Here is a 23,776-nt window from a genome sequence, read left to right on the forward strand (position 1 = left end):
GGGTTCTTCAGGCTCAGACTACAAACATGTTGGTCATTATGGCCACAGAGGATGTGGTTGATATATTGAGACCAGTCCTAGGTAGAATTGGGGTTTCTAAGTCAATAACAATAATAATGTATTTGAAGATGCTTTCAGTGAGACAACAGAACATGGAACTCATTACTCAATTATAAATGTTTTTTTTTAATCCACCTAGTCAATAATGCATACAGCATTAAATATAAATGAATCATTACAGGATAATAACTTGTCCTAGGATCATTTCTATCTGAATCTCATATAAAAAATGAAAAGATGAGGAAAGTGGTCAACCAGCTGGCGAAGTGAATAGAGCACTGGCCCTGGAATCTGGAGGATCTGAGTTCAAATATGACCTTAGATACTTGCTAGCTGTGTGAGCCTGGACAAGTCATGTAACCCTGATTGCCTCAAAAAATTAGAAGAACAAAACAAATAACAAGAATATTCCCAACTGACTTTTATATAAAGCTATAATATTTTCTCAGTGTTTTTCCCAATATCTAATTTGAGCTTCATAGCCCTGTGAAGTTGGTACCATAGGGAGTTATCATTACTAGTTTTTGGATGATCAAAGTGAACTCACAGACTTTAAGTGACTAACTAATCCCCCCCCCCCCCCCAGTCTCCTTACACCCTGGCATGGAACACTTTCTCTTCTCAGTCTTGATAAAAATCCCATTTTCTACAAGAAGTCTTTCCTGTCACCTCTTAATGCCAAGTGCTTTCCAACAATTGATTACCTCCTATTTATCTTTTCTATAACTTATTTGTATATGGCTACATGTCTTTTCCTTTAGACTGTGAGCTCCTTGAGATCAGGGACTGCCTTTTTTCTTTCTTTGGGTTTTCTAGTGCTTAGCACAGTGACTAGAATACATTAGGTGCTTAATAAATGCTTATTGAATGACTTGCCCAAAGGCACAGAAGTGGGATTTAAATCTAGGTCTTCCTAATTTCAAGTCTGTCACTATCTCCACTGTACTATGCTACTTACTTCCTGACTGGAGTCAATTGCAGATTTAGTAACAGGCTGATATATTGGACTAAACTCTAGCTTTTGTTCAGGTTTAGGCTCCAGTTCAAGATTATATTGATATTTGGAGCATTAGCTCTTGGCTGGATTCAAAACTACACAGACTTAGTGGGGAGGGACTGGACAGATCTGAATTAGAATGGTCTCAAGGTTACCCTGAACTGAGGGACTAAAATTGGATGGGTTTTGGGGGAGGAACACATTATTTCCCTTCTCCTAGAACCCTTACTGGGCTACTCACCTAGACAGGATCACTAAAAGGACAGACTTACCTGGCCACCATTCTTTCCTGGATGATGTGGAAGACAGAAACTCTGCCCCCTGCAAAAGGAAGGGAGCCTTAGGTATAAGTCCCCTAGTCTAGACTAATATCTCTGGTAGGCACAAATGAGTTCCCTTTTGATTTAGGACAGGTGAAATGAGGAGGTTGGAGCTGGATGGTCACAGAGGGAATAATTAATTTCTGAATCCTTGTGGGTTTAATCCCTATAGTTCCTTAGATTATGGATGTAGTGATGATTAAGTTTCTATAGTGATATCTTTAGGGATTTGCTTTCTTGGGGATTTCCCACTCTTTTTTTTTTTTTTTTGAGAGCCCTTAAACCTTTCTGTGTTGTATCTCTTCTTCCTTCCTCCTTTCTGCCCCTTGAGCCTAATGTATATTCAGAAGTGAGACAGTTGAATATTTAGGGTTATAAAATAGATTGTCTAGAAACCAGAGTTCTCTATATCTATGTGGAATAGAAAGAATTCTATACTAGAAAGCAGAAAGCTGGATTATAATCTATCTTCTGCTACTAATAAGCTGTGTGTGACCTTGCTTGGGTAACTCACTTCATTACTCCAAGTCTTAGTCTCACCCGTTCTAAAATGACGGGAGATCCCTTTAGGCTCTGGAATGTCGATGGACTTTTGTGTCTGTTTTGAAATTTTCAGTCTTCAGTTATCTGAAGGGCTCTCCTACTGAAGAGGGCTGAGATATGTGGAACTAGTAGCAATACAAAGAAGTTATGGATGAGGAGAAATTTCCCAAGTAAAAGACTTTTAGAAATGGAATAGGGGGCTGCTTCAGAAAGTAGTGGGTTCATCATTATTGGAACCTTACAAAAAAAGACTGGAGTCACTTTTTAGGGATATTTGGGAAAAGGCTCATGAAATGAGTAGAAGTTGACCTTTTAAATTCCCTTTGAGAGTACTTTCCAACTTGAGATCCCTATTATGATTCTATAAATGTATGGCATACTGGAGTCCAGCTGTCATCCAAGATCCAGACAAACTACCAGAAAAAGCTCTTCTTCTTTCATTCCCTGCTCATTCCTTTGCAATTTGGCCTCTTATCTCATCACTCAACTGAACCTCCCTTCTCCAAAGTTATCAATGATTTGTTTTCTTTTTTAAGGTAAAAATCACGAACATTTTTAGCTTACTTTAAAAAGTAAACTAAAGTAAACTTAACAAACACAAAATGAAATAAGCATTTCTAGGAGACAGGACCAAAATGACAGATTAAAGACAAGGACTTACTTGCCACACCACTCCAAATACCTTTAAATATTGACTCTAAACAAATTCTAGAACCCACAAAAAGATGGAGTGAAACAATTTTCCAGGCAAAGACAACTTAGAGAAGGTCACCATCAAAAATTTGTCACAACTGGGTGAGAGTGAATACAATCTATGACAGCACAGCCCTGGTCCCAGTGAACCAGGAGAGGATATGGGTAAAATAAAACATTACAGCACTGTTGGAGGAGTTGTATACTGATTCAGTCATTCTATAAAGCAATTTGGAGCTTAACCTTTGCTCTAGTAATGTGCAATATTTATCCCATTTTTCAAAAAGTAAATAATATGAAGTGGAAATTCATGATTTTTATGTTGAATCCTCCTTTATATTGTGCTGGACATATGATCTTTTTGCATTTAAGTTCAAAATTAATAAAAAAAAAGGCATTGATAATTTGTATCTGGATGGGGACCAAGATGGTGAAGGAGCAATAAGTAGAAATTGCAAAAAGACAAATCTAGATTCAATGACAGGAAACACTTCCTAGCAATGAGAGCTGTCTCAGGTGTAAGGGACCACCTTGGATGTCTCCAAACAGAGACTGTATGACCACTTATCTAGTGTGCTATAATAGGGGATTCCTTTTGTGTATACTAGGTTAAATAGCTGCCAAAGTCCTTTCTAACTCTCAATTTCTGTGTGATTCTATGTGTGTGTGTGTCTGTGGGTATATGTACCATGAACACCAATGTAGGCAGGAGAGGAGAGAATTAGCAGCTGTACTTGAAGTTGGCTCCAAAGAATATACTTCCTTCAGGATAATCTGACTATCTGAAATCTCATCACTATCCAGGCTGACTCAATTTTTGATCAACATGTTTTTATTCTTAACATCCTCAGTTTTTTCTCCCCAATGGTTGGAGGGCTGAAGAGTACAGCAATAAACTTCTGCCAAACTGTTCCTTTACACAGGGTTCAGAACTTTTGGATTACTTTCCATTTTCTATTATGACTTCTGCTTGATTTTGACCTCATGTAACATCATACTCAATGAAAGTGGGATGTATAAGATTGAAGGTCCAGAGCTGCTGGGAGCACAAAATGTCCACCATGGCAGCTATTATATAGCTGGCAGAAGGTGGAGTGTGTATGATCATGGACCATGGACAAGTACTAAAAAGGAAGTTTCTAAAAATTAACTAAAAAGTTCTGTTTATGATGAAAAAGGTAGAATTAGCACAAAACTACACATCCTGTTTGATGATCAGCTTTAGCAGCCAGTTCTAAATAGAGCTGGTTGCATTTTAAGTTTTATTCCTATCAGAGTTTTATAATAGGAAACAGTCCCAGGACGCAGAACTATAGTCTATTTAACTTTTCACTAGGTATGAAATGTGTTATGTAGTGTCCAAACTAGTTTTCTGGAAGATCTCAGTACCAGTCTGAGTCCTTGATCTTGGGAGAAGAGTGAAGGGGCAGGACTCACATGGATGGTCAAACATGGAGTCCATTTATTTCGAGTTCTCTCAGCCTTAAATACCCTAAATACAATTACATCACTGTAGCACACTGCACATGTGCCAACTATATTAGGCATGCGCCAACTATAGAATGCTGTGCACGAGGGGCCACATAAGCACCTTGCTATTATTTTGTAGATGCTTCTTAGCAAAAAAGTATCTCTGCTTCAAGTAGAACACAGGTTGTCACATCCCCTGACTTCTCAGGAAGGTTGAGATGTCCCCAAGGGGAGATGATAGCTGAACCAGACATTGTCAGCAGGTTCCTTCTGGGCTGAAGGGTCTTATACCTCAACCAGAATTTCCCCTCTATTTGTGGCTCTCTAAAGTCATAAAGGACAAGTCTGGGAGTGAACTCTCTGAGGAAAGATGAAGAATATCCTGGAGATGAGTAATAGATGGCAAGGTAGATCTAGACAGAGTAACAAAGTGAGGGAGGAAAGACTGCTGAGTCAGATGGTAACTGAAATGGCAATGAGGAATAAAGAATATATCTCCCACTCTTTTGTAACACTTAATAAGTGCTCATTGGATGGAATTGAATGGGAATTTACCACCTTACCACCAATATCATCTTGAGAGAATCTATGCTAATTAACTTTGTAAGGACCAAATTTGCCATGATTACCATAAACCCACCAGACTCTTGATGTCATGAAATCATACTATCTTAAAGCTAAAATCTCAAAGATTCTCATCCATATGAGCCAGAATCCCTTCTGTTATGCTTCCAACAAGTCACTGATGAAACACTCCTGTGATGGACACAGAGCTCATGTTATAACTTTCTTTCAAAGTAACCTGTTCCATCTTTGGAAGTTCTTCATGCTGAACTGAAACCTATCTCCTTGTAATGTCCATCAACTGGACTTAGTTAATTTAAAATGTCTAGTTCCTTTTACAAATCATGGTGGTCTTCGAAAGTAAAAAGAAAACTATGATCAAAATGTATAAGTGAAGGAGAAAATTGTCCATATATAATCACTGTGCTAGGTATCACCCAGAGTAACAAGTGCAATCTAAGGAAGTGGAAAGGGCCAGTAATTCATGGTTAACAGTATCTAAGAGAAAGGAAACAATTAAGACCTGGACCTCAGCTGTCCATATATAAATACTTAAAGAAAAAAAGCAAACAAGGTTAATTAAAGAACCAACATAATGTAATGGTTGACACTAGAGTCAGATGACCTGGATTCAAATACTACTTCTGTCACATGCTATTTGTGTGATCTTGAGTAAGTTAATTAATCTCTTTGAGCCTTAGTTTATTCATCTGTAAAATGAAGGAATTGGAATAGTTGGCTTTTCAACTCTAAATCTATGACCATATGATCTTAATGCAAGGATGTCAATGCAACTACTTTTACACAATCAACTCCTTTTAAATGAAGTATACCCATCTATAGTCATAGTCAGGTTGAGTCACATTCCAACAAGTTCAGAGATGCCTATAAGCCCAAGTTGACCTGCTTGTATCTGTAAATATCCCTGGGGTTCTATTTTAGATATATGTATCCTCTTTAGACAGATTTTTCCTTTTTTTCCCTTATCAGAATTATCTGTATTTATGTCATCAGAGTTTTATTCTTGAAAGTTTTTTTCCCTTCTGTCTTGATCCAATTGAATAGAATAAACTGAGTGAAGACCTCTCATGGGAATGTAACCCTGAACTATGCCTTAATTGTGACTTGAAACTTTACAATAACAAGTTGAGATATAGCTAGAAAGCTGCAAGTGTTTGATTGTCTTGGGTGAACATTTCCCCTCATGTTTCCCTCCACCTCTTTATTAGCATTTAAGTACTTCTTTTAACAGTGATGAAGCCTTTGGGAATTCAAGTAACAGAATTCTCTTATCCAAGAATATCTGTTTGTATAGCTGTTCTCTAGGGAAATTTAAGAGTTTGTTATTTACCAATATCTTTTTGTTTCTGGAATAGATTTCCATGATTAGGATGTAAGCCTGGACTCCCCTAGACAATGGGAGAAAAGATAGGGGTGGGAGGTGGGAGCTTCTGTGTTCAGAGTCTGTTTAATCTTGTGTTTTGCAGTTTGTGTTTTGCACTCCTCTACTCTCATTTTGTCTATTGGGAGTTGCCCTTTCTCATGAAATTAGTAATAAATCCCCACTCCCCCCTTTTTTGCTTTTTAATCTCAAGAGTATATGATTTTAATTTGGGTAAGGGTAACTGTCTTGCACACAACTTTCCCAAGCCTATCATAAACTCTAAGATGGTGTGATTATTTCTTGACAAAGTTGCCATTTTTTGCCATCTTTTCTATTTTAACCTTTACCTTAGTGGTCCGAATAAGATTCGGAGTCCTGATAACATAAATACAGCTGATTCTGCTGAGGAAAAAAGATTCAACTAAAGAGATTAATGTGGCTGTACCAATAATCCATGAGAGAGTCAGGGCTGAAACTATGATGATTAATTGATCAGTCAACATGGAGTCATAGCTCTCATGCAGTGCCCCAGGGACCTTTACAGAAGTGGTGATGAACATGGAAAGAGCAAGAAAGTTCATTCCTGAAGAAATAGGAGAAGAAGCAAGGAGTCAATTTATAGAACTATAGGACAAAATGATCCTGGAAAAGTGTGATGTTTGGCAAGGGATTCCTAGGGGGCTAGCTTAGTACTCAGTATTTATAGACTTCCATTGATGTGGGAAATGATTCCTTTCTCCCCATCCCATTCCTGGAATATCTCTTCTTCAAATATGAATTTAGCATAGTCAGAAAAGTTTTTCGGATATAGTTGATCCTCTTCTCTCACACAACTACCACTGTAGAAAGGATCTAATCACCTCTTGTGTGGATTTATTTCAATAATTTCTGGTTAGTCTTTTTGCCTCAAGTTTTTTTCCATAAATATTATTGTTCTGTAAGAAATGACCAATAGGAGGAATACAGAGAGGCTTGGAAAGACTTACATCAACTGATGCTGAGTGAAACAAGCAGAACTAGGAGATCATTATAAACTTCAACAATGATACTGTATGAGGATGTATTCTGATGGAAGTGGATATCTTCAACATAGAGAAGAGCTAATCCAATTCCAATTGATCAATGATGGACAGAATCAGCTACATCCAGAAAAGGAACACTGGGAATGAGTGTAAACTGTGAGCATTGTTTTTTTGTTTTGTTTTGTTTTGTTTTGTTTCTCTTCCCAGATTATTTTTACCTTTCAAATACAATCCTTCCTTTGCAACAACAACAACAACAAAATTCGGTTCTGCACATATATATTGTACCTAGGATATACTATAACATATTTAATATGTATGGGAATGCCTGCCACCTAGGGGAGAGGGTGGAGGGAAGGAGGGGAAAAACTCGGAACAGAAGGGAGTACAAGGGATAATGTTGTAAAAATTTTTTTTACCTATGCATATGTACTGTCAAAGAAAATGTTATGATTATAAAAATTAATAAAAAACAAAATTAAAAAAAAAAGTTTTTTTCCATAATCCTAGTTAATCTGCACTCAGTTGTCAAAGTGATTTTCCTAAAGCCTGACTATGTCACTCCTTTCCCTCCTCTCTCTATCCCCTATAGCCACTTAATGAATTCCAATAGTTGCTTATTATCTCCAGAATTATTATTGTTCATCCTTATTTCTTTAAGAGGATCAATGATATCACAAGGATGATGTCTTGATTTACTTGTGAATTGGGTTTAAGCGAGACAGAGCTGCACAAAATCAACAGCCTCACTTTCTCTTCCAGAGTCATCAGAGTCCAGTGGCAATATTTTAAAATTCTCTTTACAACCTCGTTCCTACATTTTTAGTATTCTTATACTTTACTCTTCTCCATATATTCTGTGATTTAATAACACTGGATGTCTTGCTTTGCCTCGCATATAGCAGTCTATTTCCTGCCACCATGTTTTTCACTGGCTCCTCCCCACTTTCCATGCCTGGAATATTTTCCTGATTTACCTTTAACTCTTAATTTCCCTGGCATCATTACAGAAATAGCTGAAATCCTTTCCATTTTCAGCAGGTTTTTCTTTGTTTTCCCCATATCCTCAATAACACCTCAACCCCAGAATCTTCTGTTTGAGATTATCTTCCATTTACACTGTATATAATCTGTATGCATTCTTTCAAAAGAGACCTGAGTTCAAATCTTCAATTTGACACTAGATGTGAGACTCCGGGCAAGTCATTTCAATTTCTCTAAACTTTAGTAGTTTCTTTAACTAGGGACAAGAGGAGATAGAAGTCTCTGGTCTGTCCTGTCCCATAGGTATCTGAGAGGTGTCCCTTGGAGGAGATGGCTATTTATATTACCTGCAGAGTGTTCTTGTAAGGAAGGTACTAAATAAATGTGAATGTTTTATTGTTGATTATAGATATTATATATTAATATAAGAAACATGATATAACATCATAAATATAGATTTTAAAAAGATTATTGATTATAGTTATAAGATAATAGAAGGATTCTTGCCTTTAAATCTAGATCCCAAGTCTAGAATACAAATACAACTATATATGCCCATTTTTCATGATATCAAATTGAATGAGCATTTTAATTTTGCACATTTCATTATCTACATAATGTCAGCATCTTGTTATTTAAAAACTTTGGATAACTGGATTTTGCCTTGGTATATAGATAATTTGCATAATAATACAGATACTTTTAATTAATAATTTAAATCCCTCAAGTGGTTTCACTAAGGTACACTAGAAATTTGGGATACCTGGGTTCTAATTTTAGAGCTATTATAGTATAACATTATAATTATAGTATAAAAGTATAATTATATAATTATAATTATATAACAGCATAATATTCCAGTACAGCAGTATAAATTTTAGTAACTCTATTCCCTTTTTCTTTCTTCTTCATTCCTCCTCCTACCTATAGGCTATCTAGACCTCAACCCACTGGGAGCAACAAGAAGGCTCACACTGTTCAGAGGAGATGGGATCAACCTTCTCTAATGCTTCCAGCAAAATGGAGGAACATTTGACTTTACCATTCATCGCCCTCAAAATGTGTCCTAATGTGTCTCTATCCTGCTTCTATTTCCTCCAGACCCCTGGCCCTTGCCATCTGCCTCAGAGCTGTGCCCTTAAGACTCTGGGGACTTCCTGTCTAATCCATAATCAAACTCTTTAAGTGTATTTCTCCCCTCTTCCTTCCTGTTTCTATTCCCCATGGAAGTGTGAGTTCCTTGAGAGTAGGGATTGTTGCCTTTTCTGCCTGTATACTCAGTATTTTGCACATAGTAAGTACATAGTATATACTTAATATTTGATACATAGTAAATTTTTAATAAAAGTTTTTTTTATTCATTCATTCTCTGAGCCTCAATTTCCTTACTTATAAAATGAAGGTATTTGGATAAGCTCATTTCTAAGGTCTTTTCTAGTTTTTAATGTTTATATATTTAATGTTTTATATATAATGTTTTATATTTATTGTTCTAAAGTCCTTTCTAGGTATGGTAGCTGACATTCTTTTTTTTTTCAGATCCTTTCAGTTCTGACCATTTCATTCTCTAAGGTCCATTCAGTTTGGGCATTCTGTATTTTATATTGCAAGGTCTTGTTGCATTCTGACATTCTGTGTTAGAAGGTCCCCTGAACTCTAAAACTGGGATTCCAGAATTCTTTGTGAACAACTCTTCTACCCAGGTGTTGAATCCCTTTTCAACCTTTTTTTTTTACCTTTTTAGTTCTGTTGGAATTGTTCTTGCCCTGAAGGCATGAGTATTTTTGTAAACTTAACATCTTCACTGAAGCCACAATGAGTCACTGCTTGTCCAGATCATTTTCACTTCCCTGGAGAAGACCCAAGTACTAGGAACATTTTGGGAAACATGGTGTGGGCAGCAGAATAAAGATTATATCTCTGCAAAGGAAACACTTCTAGATTCCTCATTTTTATTATCTGAAAAAAGAAAAAAAACTGTCTTCTAGCATTAGAAGCCACTGCATTTCTCTGCCAGGTATATGAGAGTGGGAAAGACTGCTGATGTGACTCTGGGTTGGGAATCTCTAGGAAATTCGTGCCTCTTTTTGTATCCTGAGTTTAGCACAGTGCTTGGTACATAGTAGGTGCTTATAATTTTTTTGGACTGGTCAATAATGAAAAATGGGGAAAAGCAGAAATGATATCCACATGGATTAGAATTAATTTCATACAAAAGTTTAACTAGGTAAAATCAGTTACCACTAAAAAAGGACAATAAAAACAGAATATTCATCTTAATGAGTAAACATGACATTTGTCAAAAGGAGGGAGATATTTTTAAAGGTCATACCATTTAGAGTATTAGTTCATTTGTAGACTCTTATGAAGAAAGAATAATAAATCAATACATATTTATTTAACATCTATTACAACATGTTAGACATGAGGGATAAAGACTAATCCTTTTTACATTAGTACAGGGAGCTCACAAGTGAAGACATGTCCCTTTCCAAAACAAGCCAATATCTTACCTGAGACTTAAATTTTAAGGAGCTTCCTATTCATTGAGAATAAGTGACTTGTCCAAGGTCATACAAATATATAGGCTAGAGGGAGATCTTTTTTTCCTATGAAAGTTAATTTTTTTTTCAATTTTTCAATTTTCAATGAAATTTTTCAATTTCAAATCAATCAAAATTCAAGTGCTTTAGACATTTTTATTTAAAGTTTTGAGTTCCAAATTCTCCCTTTCTTCCTCTCCTCTTTCCCTAAGATGATAAGCACTCAGATACAGATTATGCCTGTATAATTATATAAAACATTTCTATATTTGTCATTTTGTTCAAGAAAATTTGAATAAAAGAAAAAATGAAAGAAAGTAAGTGGAAAATAGCATGCTTCAGTCTGTATTCAAACAATATCAGTTCTTTCTCTATAGGGAGCTAGTTTGTTTTGTCACTAGAAGTTTTGGACTATCTTGGATCATTGTATTATTGAGAATAGCTAAGTCGTTCACAATTTTTCACTGAATTGCTGTTATTGTGAACAACATTCACCTGGTTCTATTCACTCCACTTTGCATCAGCTCATGTAAATCTTTCCAGTTTTTTCTGAAACCATCCTGCTTGTCATTTCTTATAATATTCCATTACAATAAAATACCACAGCTTGTTTTGTCATTTCTTAATTGATGTGTCCTTTCAATTTTAAATTCTTAGCTACTCCAAGAAGAGCTGCTTTAGATATTTTTGTATAAAAAAGTTCTTTTTCTTTTGAGGGAATTCTTGATGCCAGCTTTTCCTGGAATCAAGGCTGACTTTATCTACTAGACAAACTGTCTTTCTTTCAAAAAATGGAAAGGAAAAGAAAAGAAAGGGAAAAGTGCATATTATTATTCTTATTTATAAACAGGCTCCTATCCAAGTACTAACTGAGCCTGTAACTATTTAGCTTTGGAGATCTGATGAGTTTGGCTTGTCCAGGATGGTATGTAATGTTGTGTATATATAATCATAGTTACTGAGACCTTTGAGGCTGCAAGATTATTTGTGCCTAGGAAAGTTATTTGGGCTCTAATGGGTGTCTTCATTGAGTTCAGCATCAATATGGGGAGCCCCAGGGTATGCTGAACCACAAAGCTGCCTGAAAAGGAATGATCTGGATTACAAATCCAGGAATACAAGGACAAAGGATGAAACCATCTCTGTTCTCAAGGAACTTCCATTCTGTCTGTGAGATGACATAGGTACATATAAATAGATAGAGGCCAAATACCAAATAAATAGAAAATAATGAAACACAAGAAGATAGGAATGTAGGGTACTATATAATGTAGGGAATATCAGGAAGGCTTGATGTACAAAGTCGTGTTTCAGATGAGTCTTGAAGGAAATAAAGGATTTTACAACATGGAGGAGGGGGGAAAAGTTTATTCTAGGGATGAGATTCAGCCAGCATAAAGATAAGAATTATTGGGTGCAGAAAACAGCAAAAAGGTCTGAATTGTAGCATATTGGAAAGGTACTCATTTATAATGGAGCCAAAAAGATAAGTTGGGATCGAGTTATGAAGAGCTTTAAAGGCAAAACCAAGAAAGCATCTATTTATTTATATTTTGGAGAGGCAATTGAGGTTAAGTGACTTGTCCAGGGTCACACAACTGGTAAGTGTCAAGTCCGTCTGACTCCAGAACTGGTGCTCTATCCATTGTGCCATTTAGTTTCCCCTATCACTGCAATATTTTGTTTGAGTGGTAATGAGAGCATGAATTAAGACCGTGGCTATGTGAGTAGTGAGGAGTCAGATATGAGAAATGTATGATGTGGAAATGATGAAATTTGGCTGTTCTTTGGCTGCAGGGGATGAAGGAAAATAAAGATGAAATCAAGGACGTGGACTTTGGCAAGCAGAAGGATAGTGATAATGTCTGTAGTAAGAGGGAAGTTTTTGGGTGGGGATGAGGTAAAAAATAATGAGTTCAGTTTCAGGTCCAGCATACAGTCATTTAATGAAAAGATTTTGTAAATCATTATTGCTATAGAAATGGAGTTATCATCTTTATTATTATAATTAGGATGCACATAGAAACCATTCAAGACAGTATCTAATCAAGCATATAATGCTACACATAGGGGACAGATGTGTGTTAAGTCAGAAGAGGCATGATCATCATGGACTGGGATAATCTGAGAAGGCTTTGAAGAGGTGGGACTAGTGATTATTAGCCCAACTGTGTGATTAGAGAGGCCCACCAGAAGCAGATGTGTTTGCTGGTGATGGTGATTTTTGTTTTTTGTCCAGGATTTAACTTGCAGTTTGCATTGTGGTAGAGGGAAGATCCACATAGACAAAATTTACAAATGTCTTGAATTTTTGATGCGATCCCTTGGTCTTGCAGGCTATGCCAGTAGAGCAGGAATATGTTTTGAGTACTGGACCACTAGCTAAAAACATTCACCTATCACCAGAGAGTGGCTTTTAGGAGACAAGAAAGACTAAAGAGACTTTCTCTATTAAGGTGGGACATATTGGAAATATGGGTTAGTGTCAGTGAAATCAATGAGCTGTGAAAGGATCCTAGGAGTCTATGAAATAAAGATTCAAGGGCTCTAGCTGCCCCTAGATCTCAGGCCCTCTTCTACATGGGAAGTGATAGGTAACAAATGGATGGAGTGAAGCAAGCAAGAGGATTAGAACCTGGTCCCAAGTGCTTGGTGAGTCTAATGGAGTAGGAGGAAGGCTATCACTTGGGCATGGAAGGGGTGAAGGAGACAGGCATATTTCAACTTCTCTGGCCTTTTAAAGCTTCTAGACACAAGCTCTTGAATTCATGGGCTCAGGAAGTTGACTCCTCAATCCAAGAACCTTCCCACTATCTCAGATACAACAGCTTTCGGAGAGTGCTCTGGACCTCAGGGTTCACCTTCCTAGCCTTGCCTCCTTCTACCAGGTTAGCTGCAGCCATGCGCTGGGTCACCTGTGTGGACAGGAGTATTCAAAGTTAGTTTCCGGCTCCCCGGTTGGCCTTGTTGGGGAATGGGCATTTCCAAGGCTGTTGACAGGACCAACATACAAGAACGAACCTGGGAATAAGTCACAGGCACTCACAGTCTACATAAGCAGGGGTGAGGGTAACCTTCCTGGTGAGCAGAGTGTCCCCTTGCCCTTAAACCTCTCAGTGTGGTCATGGTTTGGGCCATGGTGAAAAGTTTTTGCTTTATAGGGGGGAAAATAGCAAAGGAGATGGGGAAGAGACTGGGTTTTGTGAAGGCAAAGATGCCTGAATTTGTGTCTGCTAAGGAAAGTCATTGGCTGAAAGATGGTGCCTTGTTTGTCTAGATTTTGAGGTAGAGAAAAAAGAGAGAGAAAGGAAGGAAGAAGAAGAGAGGAGGGAAGAAGAAAGAGAGAGGAAAAGAGAAAGTAAGAAAGAAAAAAGAGAAGGTATGGAAAAATAAGAGGAAAAGGAAGACAAAAGGAAGTTGAATTAGCCAATCAACAAGCATTCCCATTAACAAATTGTGTGCTAATTGTTGCTAGACAATTGTCAGTTGTCAGTCATCTGATTCTTTGTGATCTGATTTGTAATTTTTTTGACAGAGATACTGGAGCAGTTTGCCTTTTTCTTCTTCAGCTCATTTTACAGATGGGGAAATTGAGGTAAACAGGGTTAAGTGACTTTCCTGAGATCACACAGCTAGTTAGTGTCTGAAGTAGAATTTGAACACAGGACTTCCTGACTCCAAACCCAGCCTCCTGCCCACTATGCCACCTTGCTACCCTTCATGTACTTTAGTATATAGAATATAGTATAGTGTAGAGTTTATACTAAAGGCAAAAGGGAGCCAGTGAAACCTCCTTCCTGTACAGACGTATTGTATTTTACGCCTCAACATGTACTCTTGAATCCTGTGACAATGATCTCTGGGCTATTTTATGAGCCCTAAGGCACTGTATTTCAGCTCTGGGCATACTCTCTCTCTGTTACACTCCAACTACTGACCTCCCTGGATCTCTCCAAGTCCTGAGTAAAATACCACTTTCTACAGGAAGCCTTCCCAAACTCTTCTTAACCCCAGTGATTTCCCTTAAAAAAAAATTCAATTCCTATTTATTCTGTCTATAGTTTGCTTTGCATATTTTTGGCACATTTTCATCATTAGATTATTAGTTCCTCGAGGGCAGGAGCTGTCTTTTGCCTCTTTGTGAATCCCTAATGTTTAGCACAGTGCCAAACATATAGTAGGTGCTCAACAAATGTTCACTGAGTTGGGCTGAATTGAATTCTTGAGCAATGGACTGACATGGTTGGATGATTTAGCAATATCAGGCTGAAAGAGAGGATAGGGAAATTGCATCTGGAGAGGAGGAAGGTTGGGGAGGAGAGAGGTGAGGACTGAGGATAAGGATGAATTCTTACAAGGATGAGAGTAGAGTTGGGAGGGCTTTGGATTCATAGGATTTAGGACCTTAAAGACCATCAAATCCTGTATGGATTTTATTTTACAGATGAGTAAATTGAGGATCAAAGACTTGAACTGACATAGCTAGAAGTTACACAGTCGGAAGCTGAGGTCCAGAGCCAATATTCTTTCATGTTTCCTTTTTCTTCTTTCTTCCTTCCTCTTCCTCTGCCTAGCATCCCATCCCTTTTCATTCTCCCTAGCCTCAGAGGGACATGATTTCTAGTCTGAAAGCCTCAACCCTCAAAGGAAAAGTCCTGTAGGAAGGAGGACTTTGGGACTGACATGCTCTTCCTTTGTCTCTCACCTCAGTCAGGAGATCCAGGATGTGGCCTTTATTATTTGTGAACACATCCACCAGGGTCTGGATGAAAAAGGAACCGTCTTCCTCATGCCGGTAGGCAATGTATCCTGGGAAACCCAGGAAGATCATTAGTATTATATAGGGGCCAGTACAAGAGGGGATATTATATGAGGGAAGTATTGGGGCTTAAGGAGAAAACGTGAGGGAACCATGGAATCATTATTACTTTTTAAAAAATTTTATAATTATAACTTTTTTTTTTGACAGTACATATGCATGGGTAATTTTTTACAACATTATCCCTTGCACTCACTTCTGTTCCGATTTTTCCCTTCCTTCCCTCCACCCCTTCCCCTACCTATGGCAGACAGTCTTATACATGTTAAATATGTTATAGTATATCCTAGATATATGTATGCAGAACTGAAGTTCTTGTTGCACAGGAAGAATTGAATTCAGAAGGTAAAAATAACCTGGGAAGAAAAACAAAAATGCAAACAGTTTACACTCATTTCCCAGTGTTCCTTCCCAGCTGATTCTGTCCATCATTGATCAATTGGAACTGAATAGATCTTCTCTTTGTTAAAGATATCCACTTTCATCAGAATACATCCTTATACAGTATTGTTGTTGAAGTGTATAATGATAGACTGGTTCTGCTAATTTCACTCAGCATCAGTTCATGTAAGTCTCTCATGGAATCATTATTGATTTTGGTGGGAGTGTGGGAAGGAAGTCAAGGAGACCCAGGGAGTTATGAAGGAGGAATAGGGAAGCTTTATGTCTAGGAAAGGTGGGGAAGGGGCATCAGGGAGCAAAGGGGGAGTTCATACCCTCCACCGTCGCAAAGACATGCAGGATGTCTGTGTAGGTTGGGAGCTTGGGAGGTTCACTTGATAAGAAGACATTCCCTCCGGTCTCTGCTGGTCGAACCACCTCACCAGGATCTTTCTGTTCTGTGAAGTACAGATAGAAGCAGAATTTTCAGAAAGAGTCTCCATAGGGAAAGAGATAGAACAGCTTAGGCCTAACAGAGCTCAATTACCTGAGAACAGGAAAAGTAGGATGAAAACACAAATGCTGGGCTTTGGGCTGTGCTGAGGCATTTAGGTTGGACTGTGGTGTCCCTGGGTTCTAAGATTTGGATTTGAATTGGGTTCTGAGCTCAGAGATTTGTGAATTCTCTGAGTTCTAGGGCTGGGCTTTTCTCTATGGGGACTAGATCTTTTGGGATCTGGGCTGGACTTTGCTGGATTCTTCTATGCTGGGCCCTAAACTCTGGACTTTGGGCTTCAAGATGGGCTGCTCAGGTTAGAGAAGTCTTGCCTTCTCCTCCTCCTTTTCTTCTTTTTCTTCCCCCCTTTCTCTTCCCCCTCCCCATTTCTTCTTCCTCTTTCTTTTCTGCTTCCTCCCCTTCTTCCTCTTCTTCTTCCTCTTCTTTTTCTCCCTTTCCTCCACTTACCACCTCTGCAGGCTTGTACAATGAACACCTTGGGCTTGCCCCGAAGAGCCAGGGAATTCTTATTAGTGAGCATAGAAAAGAGTTCCTCCAACATAATGGTTTTGCCATCAACCCCTAGCAGGATGCCTTCCTCTCCATGTGCCATGAGTACCACAAAGCAGCAGCTCACTGGGTCTTCCATCTTGTCCATATCATCCCTGAACTTCTCCAGCTCCTCCCAGAAACCCTGTCAGGAGACATTCAAGTCCAGGAGCTTTGGCTAGAACAGATGAGAGACTTAAGGGATATGATGATTTAGAACCCACCCATGTAATGGTCTGAGGAAGGAAGAAGAGGAACCGAGGGCCTGCCCCCTGCTCCCTCTGAGCTGAACCCTTACATCACCAGAGCCTACCAGGAAAGGACAGGGAGGGGAACATTTGCCAGACCTTAGCTGTCAGGTTCCTCTTCACTGTGCTCTGAAAGCCCAGGGCCTTGTACATCTGCTCCAGTGCCTTGATATCAGTTTCTGATCCTGCTCGGTCCTTGGTGTTACACAGGGTCAGAGCCAGGAGGGCATGTGACATGTCGTAAGCATCCTAGACCCCAAAACAGGGCAAGGTTCAAGAACACAATGAATCTGGGGGCTTATTTTGATTCATCCCTTTCCCCATCCTCAGCAGGGTTTTTCCCATTTTCCCCTCTCCTCTCCTGATCCCCTCACCCTACCCACATCCACCTCATTTTAGAAGCTAAAATGTGTCTCTTGTAGCCTTTGTGAACTCACCAGATCTGTAGATTGCTCAGACTCCTCTGAACTCATGTTTCCTCTCACTCTTGTTCTAACACCCAGGGCCTTAAGTTGGATCCTGAGGGACGAGTTGGGGGTGGAATTGGTACAGAGGAATCAGGTGGAAGTGCTCCTGGGAACGACAAAGGAAAGGGGGGGACTGGAAATGTTTCCCATTGCACTCCTTTGGGAGGTAGAGTTGAAGTGACCCCAACTTGTTGTGATATCTCCTTCCCTCTTTTGAGTAGAGATCATATATATAGCATGATAGGAAGGGCACAAGGCTTAGAGACAAGAGACTAAGACATTAGAGGCCCATTTGTGACCTTCATTTCTCTGGGTTTCAATTTCCTTATCTGTAAAATGAGGGGAATAGATCATATCCTTTCCAACTTTATGCTGATTCTCTGATCTCTTCTTTCATATTACAGAAGAAAATGTTTGACAAGTGACAGATTTTTGTAGGGTCAAAGATTTGGAAGTGGACAGTTTAAGTCAAGATGCATTTATCAGGTGCTTTTTGATGCTAAGCACTGGGGATACAGAGAAAGGCAAAAACATGATTTCTTCCCTCAAGGACTTCCAAACTTAATGGGGGAAGTTACATTCAAACAGTTGTGTACATACAAGTGAGGAAAAGGAAGGCAATCTCAGAGGAAAAGCATTAGCTTTGAGGGGAGAGAAGGGACTGCCTAGAATTCCTTGAAAAAGGTATGATTTGAGTTGAATCTTGAAGAAAACCAGGAAGAGCAGAAGACTTTAGAGCTGATCTAATCTCTCTTCTTTTTGCTTTCCAGTCAGGGATGAAACTCAGGGAGTAGATAGAGTAATTTGCCTAAAGTTATCCAAATAGTGAGAAGCAGAACCTATCTCAAAATCCAGGCTCTTTCATATCTCCAGTTTTTATGCTCTTCCCAAGGTGTTTATCTTGATTCTAAAAAATTCATCAAAAGGGTAGCAGATAGGATGGGCAGAGCCTGAGATGCAAGGGGGAGATCCTATAGGGATGGAAGACTCCTAACAGAAATACTAGAATGTGTAAATGGTTCTGAGCAGGAAGAAAAGGGAGAGACATCTAAAAAGAGATGGAATTGAGATTTCTAAATGACACATTTAAGAAATAAAAACAAGGGCAGGCAAAAGGATGACTCAATCAATCAATCAATCCATTAGCAAGCACTTAATAAATGTTTACTATAGGCAGGTGCTGTACCAGGCAATGGGAATAAAAAGCCAAACTTTTAAAGACACATACATTCTTTTGTTTTTTTTAATAAAACTTTATATTTTCTAAACATATGAATAGATTTCCACATTCACCCTTGCAAACCTTGTGTTCCAAATTTTTTTCTCCCTCCTTTCCCCCATTCCCCTTCCAGACAGCAAGTAATCCAATATATATTAAACATGTGCAATTTTTCTATACATGTTTCTATAATTATCATGCTGCACAAGAAAAATCAGATCAAAAGGAAAAAAATGAGAAAGAAAAATTGCAAGCAAATTACAGCAAAAAAGCAGAAATACTATGTTGTGATCCACACTCAGTCCCCATAGTCCTTTCTCTGGGTGCAGATGGTTCTTTCCATCACCAGTCCATTGGAACTGAAGGCACATACATTCCAGGGAAAAGTGGGAAGGGAACCAATATGAACCTATAAAAATAAATACAAGATTTTTTTTTGATGGGAGAACAATTCTTAGCTGTGGGGAGAGCAAAGCGGAGATTAGCAAAGGCTGCACTTAAATGATGGTGCTTAGGATAAGTTTTGAAGGAAACAGGGATGGCCCTTACCAAAGTGACTTTCCTAAAGTGTATCCTTCCTCTTCTCAATTTCAGTGCCTATTGCTTCCAGGATCAAATGTAAAATACTTTTTAGAATAGAATGTATTTGTAAGAATAGAAAATACTTTAAAGGACTTCATCATCAGACCCTTTTCTAAATTTCCAGTTTTCTTACTTTTTGCTTCCTACTACAGTAGGTTACAGACCAGTAACAATGGTCTTATTGCTTTTCCTCAATCCTAACATCTCATCTCTGGACTATCTCTTTTGCTTCACCTCTACCTTCTTGATTTCTTGTTTTCCTTCAAGACTTTAGAGGTCTTACCCTGGCTCTGCCCCTTTACTGGGAATGTCTTCCCTCTGAGATGTCCTTTTCTTTATGTCTTTATATTTTATATGTATAGGTATCTCCCCCATTAGAATGAGAGCTCCTTGAGGGCAGGGACAATGTTTTTGCCTGTCTTTGTATATCCTGCATTTAACCAACATGCCTGGCACATAGAAAGTGTTTAACAAATGCTTGACCAGCTGACTGACCAGTGATGAAGTGAGAAGGCATTCAGGCATGGAGAAAGCTGGTAAGGAGACACGGGGGAAGCAGATGGAGGGTTACTGGTGCAAAGAACAGGAAGAAGATTAGTTTGACCCCTTTACAGAGCTTGTAGAGTGAAGGATATAAAATACAGCTGGTAAAAGATACAAAAGAATCACACAGTTCTGTGAATATGTTAGGAAGGCCAAAACCCCAAGTGAGCAGGGACTATGAATGCTGAGGGTAAGAAAAAACAGCTTTAAAAGCCATGTTGGGAACAAGAACAAGATGTGATGGTCAGTGAAGGATGGGAAGAGCGCCTTCAGAGTCATGTTCACTCACTTCTCCTACTTCCTTCAGGCTACCACACAGCCTTACCTTTCTCTGCCTCAGGGGATACACACTTTCATCAAATGCCCACCTATCATTCTGGCTCATGTTATCATTCTACTTTCAATCTATTGCCATTTCTTCCCCATTTGCATCTATATATTGAAATCTTAAGAGCCCTAGCTCATATACCACATGACCCAGGAAGCTTCCCAGACTGCTGGTTCAGACACATGTATTATCTGGACCATGTGAATTCCCAGAATACTCTCTTCATCCCCAGGACATGATGTCTCTCTCAGACAGTTTATATACTGTATATATATAGTGTATATATATTGTATTTATTTGTAGATTTATCTGAGGTCTCTGTGCAAAGGAGAAACTATGTATCTTATTCCTTTGAATCTCATATGGAATCCAGCACATGGACCTGCCAGGAGGAGACTATCATTGAGTACATAGCTCCTGAATGAATGATCAAATGAATGACTTGCTTTGACATGAATTTTCCTATCAGACAATGAAGTTGTTCCTACAGGGATGGGGGAAGAGAAAGAGAACGAACAGAGAAGAAATAGAGGAGGGGGAGAGGATAAAGAGAAGGAAAAGAGAAAGAGAGGAAGGGGAGAGAAGGAAAAGGGAGAGAGGATGTAGAGGAAAAAAAAGGGTTATAAGGGAGCGGAGAAGATGAAGTAAAGGAGAAGGGTAGGGAGGGAAAGTATGGAAAGGCGGAGTAAGAGAGGGAAAAGATGACAAAAAGAAGATGGTAAAAGAGGAGAGGATGAAGTAAGGAATAGATAGTAAAAGTGATAAAGAGAAGAAAAGAAATTGAAGTACGGGAGGGAGGCAGAGGGTAGAATAAATAGGACAAAACAGGAAGCAAAGGGAAGGAGATGAATGGGAGAGACATAGAAATAGGGATGAGAAGACAGAAGGATGAGAGGAAGAGGAAGCAGGGGGAAAGGAGAGAGAGAAGAGAAGTATAACCAAAATGGTGGAGAAAAGGCAACAGCATGCCTGAACTCTCCCCAAAATCTTTCTGAGCTCCTTTAAGCAATGCCATAAAACAATTTTTATGGTAGAAGACCCACAAAAAGGACAGGGAGAAATAAATTTTCAGCCAGACAGCTTAGAAGAGCATTAGGAAAGAATTCGAGTAGAGCACAGTCCAGCATGGGCTACACTAACACAGACCTCAGCAAACCAGGAGCAAGCCTGGGAGCTACTGAAAGTGGCAGTGGCTGCTTCTGGAACTCTTGGCCCACAGTGGTAAGGGGGCTGAACAACTGGCCAGGAGGAGATTATAGGAATCCCTTTGCGAACACTGAGACAGGATTCTGTTGCTTTGCCCATATTCAGTTCTGGATTGCAGTCCTGGCCGACAGTTCCAGGGAGAGGAGGAACACTAGTACACCAGAGCTATGGTCTCAGGCTATGGATGGGCTCAAGTAAAAGAGATAAAGGAAGAATGGGGAAGAGAATGAGAGGGTTACAAGAAAATCATGAAAAAAAGAGTCAACAATTTGGTAAAGGAGATACACATACACACAAATATTGAACAATACCTTTAAAAAAGAGTAGATCAAATAGTAAAAGGTGTACAAAAAACCAATGAGAAGAATAATGCACTGAAAAGCAAAATTGACCAAAAGGAAGAAAGAGGCACCATCACTGAAAAAAATCTTAAAAACTAGAATGAAAAAGGAGGTACAAAATATCACCAAAGAAAATAATTCCTTAAAAATTAGAATTGAGCAAATAGAAGCTAATAACATTATGAGAAATCAAGAAACAAAACAAAACCATCAAAGGGAATGTGGAATATCTCATTAGAAAAACAACTGATCTGGAATACAGAACTAGGAGAGATAATTTAAAAATTATTGGACTATCTGAAGAAAAATAAGAGAGATAGAAGAAGGAATATGGTCTGGGAGAGAAAAGGGAGAGAAGGAAAAATTGGTGAGAGGGCCTATCCCTGGGAGCCAAGGCTTGGGCAAGTCCCAGTGTGGAGGGTGGCACTTACCGACTCTGAGGGTAGTAGCCCCACAGCAGAAGAGTCAGGAGGATGATTAAGTCTTGGAAAAGGAGAAAGGAGTATTCAGTCCTTGTCCTGAATTTAGGTATTCAGTGTTGGGTCAGTCCAGGTCACAGGTGCTCTTTTCCTTTTCTGGGTTCCACCTTCTGCCACGGGAAATATGCCTTGTTTGAGAAGCAAAGAGCTCTGTCTATGTCAAACTGATAGTCACCTTGACTGTCAGTGATTTGAATGCTTTTCCTGACTTCCTTTTGTACTAATGGAGAGAAAAGGAAACTCCCTTCACCAAAACCTGGGTGAGGAAACTTGTTCAAATGCCAAGGACCTACTGCCTAAGGAGAGACTGGCAACACCAGGAACTGAGGCCAAGAATATTCAATATTGGCAGTTTACAACAACAGGCTCTTAAGAGCCTGCTTAGCCAGGTGCCTTTTATCAGTCTGATATTCAAAATTGAAATTTAGCATACATTCATTAAGTTTCTCTTGTATGTAGATTTTTAAATTTATTTTTTCTCAATAGTATTTTATTTTTCCAATTTCATGTAAAGATAGTTAACATTAATTTTTGTAAGAGATTGAGTTTAAATTTTTTTTCTCTCCCTTCCCCAAATCAGTAAGCCTTCTGATATTGTTTATAGATGAACAATCATTTTAAACATATTTTCATATTAGTCATGTTGTGAAAGAAAAATCAGAACAAAAGGGAAAATCATGAAAAAATAAAGGCAAGCAAGCAAACAAAAAGATGAAAATAGTATGCTTTGATTCACAGTCAGTCTCCATAATTCTCTCTGGATGCAGACTTTCAATTCCAAGTCTATTGGATCACTGTATTGCTGAGAAGAGATAAGTCTATTGTAGTTGATGTATGTAAAACTTTATCCACCATTTGCTCAGTTTCCTTATTCTCTCTTCATCTTTCTACCATCCCCTATCTTCATCACTCCTCTCAGACTCCTTCTTTTTAGCCTATCTGCTAATATTTCCCTCCCTCACATTCTGGTCTTGTGTATATTTATTCTTACCATCATATTTGCCCTCTCCAGCCTTGTCTTCCTCTTCTCATCAATCTTATTCAGAATCACAGATTTCATTTAACATCATTACCATAACTATCTCTGAACAAAAATCACCCCTTTTTGATCTTTTCTTCCCCAATTCTCTTTTTTCTCCCCCCATTTTTCCTTTCTATTACTTTATACTTTTCTAACAATACCGTCCCTACCCTCATTCTACTTAATGATATTCTTCCCAAACTTTAAGGTTTGGAGTACCCTTTTTAGTAAGGCCATTGATAAGCTAGCACACATCCAAAGAAGGGCAACCAAAATGATGAGATTATTTGATATGATAAAGGAATGGGGGGTACTGAGCCTGAAGAAATCAAAACTTTGGGGGGGAAGTGATAGTTACTCTCAACTATTTTAAGGGTTTAGATTATTCTACTCAGCCCAAGAGGTCAAAAGTAGGAGAAAAGAGGCAGATTTCAGTTCATCATAAGGAAAATATTTTAATTATTAGAGCTAAATAGAAGTGAGATGGCCTGATAAAGAATAGAAGCCAGCTTCCCAT

The 23,776-nt window shown here is 38.6% G+C and overlaps 1 protein-coding gene across 1 annotated transcript; it reads right to left on the reverse strand.

Annotated features, from left to right (window-relative positions):
• Positions 1-12,512: 12,512 nt before the first annotated feature.
• On the reverse strand, positions 12,513-22,384 carry CASP14 (caspase 14). The gene is made up of 7 exons (XM_074284542.1): positions 22,191-22,384; positions 17,511-17,646; positions 17,173-17,322; positions 16,745-16,970; positions 16,116-16,238; positions 15,286-15,389; positions 12,513-13,495 (listed from the first exon to the last, which is right to left on the reverse strand). Exons 2-7 carry the CDS (start codon positions 17,544-17,546, stop codon positions 13,391-13,393), a joined length of 744 nt encoding a protein of 247 aa, XP_074140643.1. The 5' UTR covers positions 17,547-17,646; positions 22,191-22,384; the 3' UTR covers positions 12,513-13,390.
• Between the last annotated feature and the right edge of the window lie 1,392 nt (positions 22,385-23,776).

This window comes from Sminthopsis crassicaudata, chromosome 1, assembly GCF_048593235.1.
Source record: "Sminthopsis crassicaudata isolate SCR6 chromosome 1, ASM4859323v1, whole genome shotgun sequence".
Classification (NCBI taxonomy): Eukaryota; Metazoa; Chordata; class Mammalia; order Dasyuromorphia; family Dasyuridae; genus Sminthopsis; species Sminthopsis crassicaudata.

Excerpts from the sequence above, each read along its gene's own strand:
- CASP14 (XM_074284542.1), bottom strand. The coding sequence starts at position 17,546 with ATGAGTTCAGAGGAGTCTGAGCAATCTACAGATCTG. Across the intron at positions 17,323-17,510 it reads CTGAGCAATCTACAGATCTG|GATGCTTACGACATGTCACA; the intron begins GTGAGTTCACAA and ends TTTGGGGTCTAG. Across the intron at positions 16,971-17,172 it reads AGAGGAACCTGACAGCTAAG|GGTTTCTGGGAGGAGCTGGA; the intron begins GTCTGGCAAATG and ends GTCTCCTGACAG.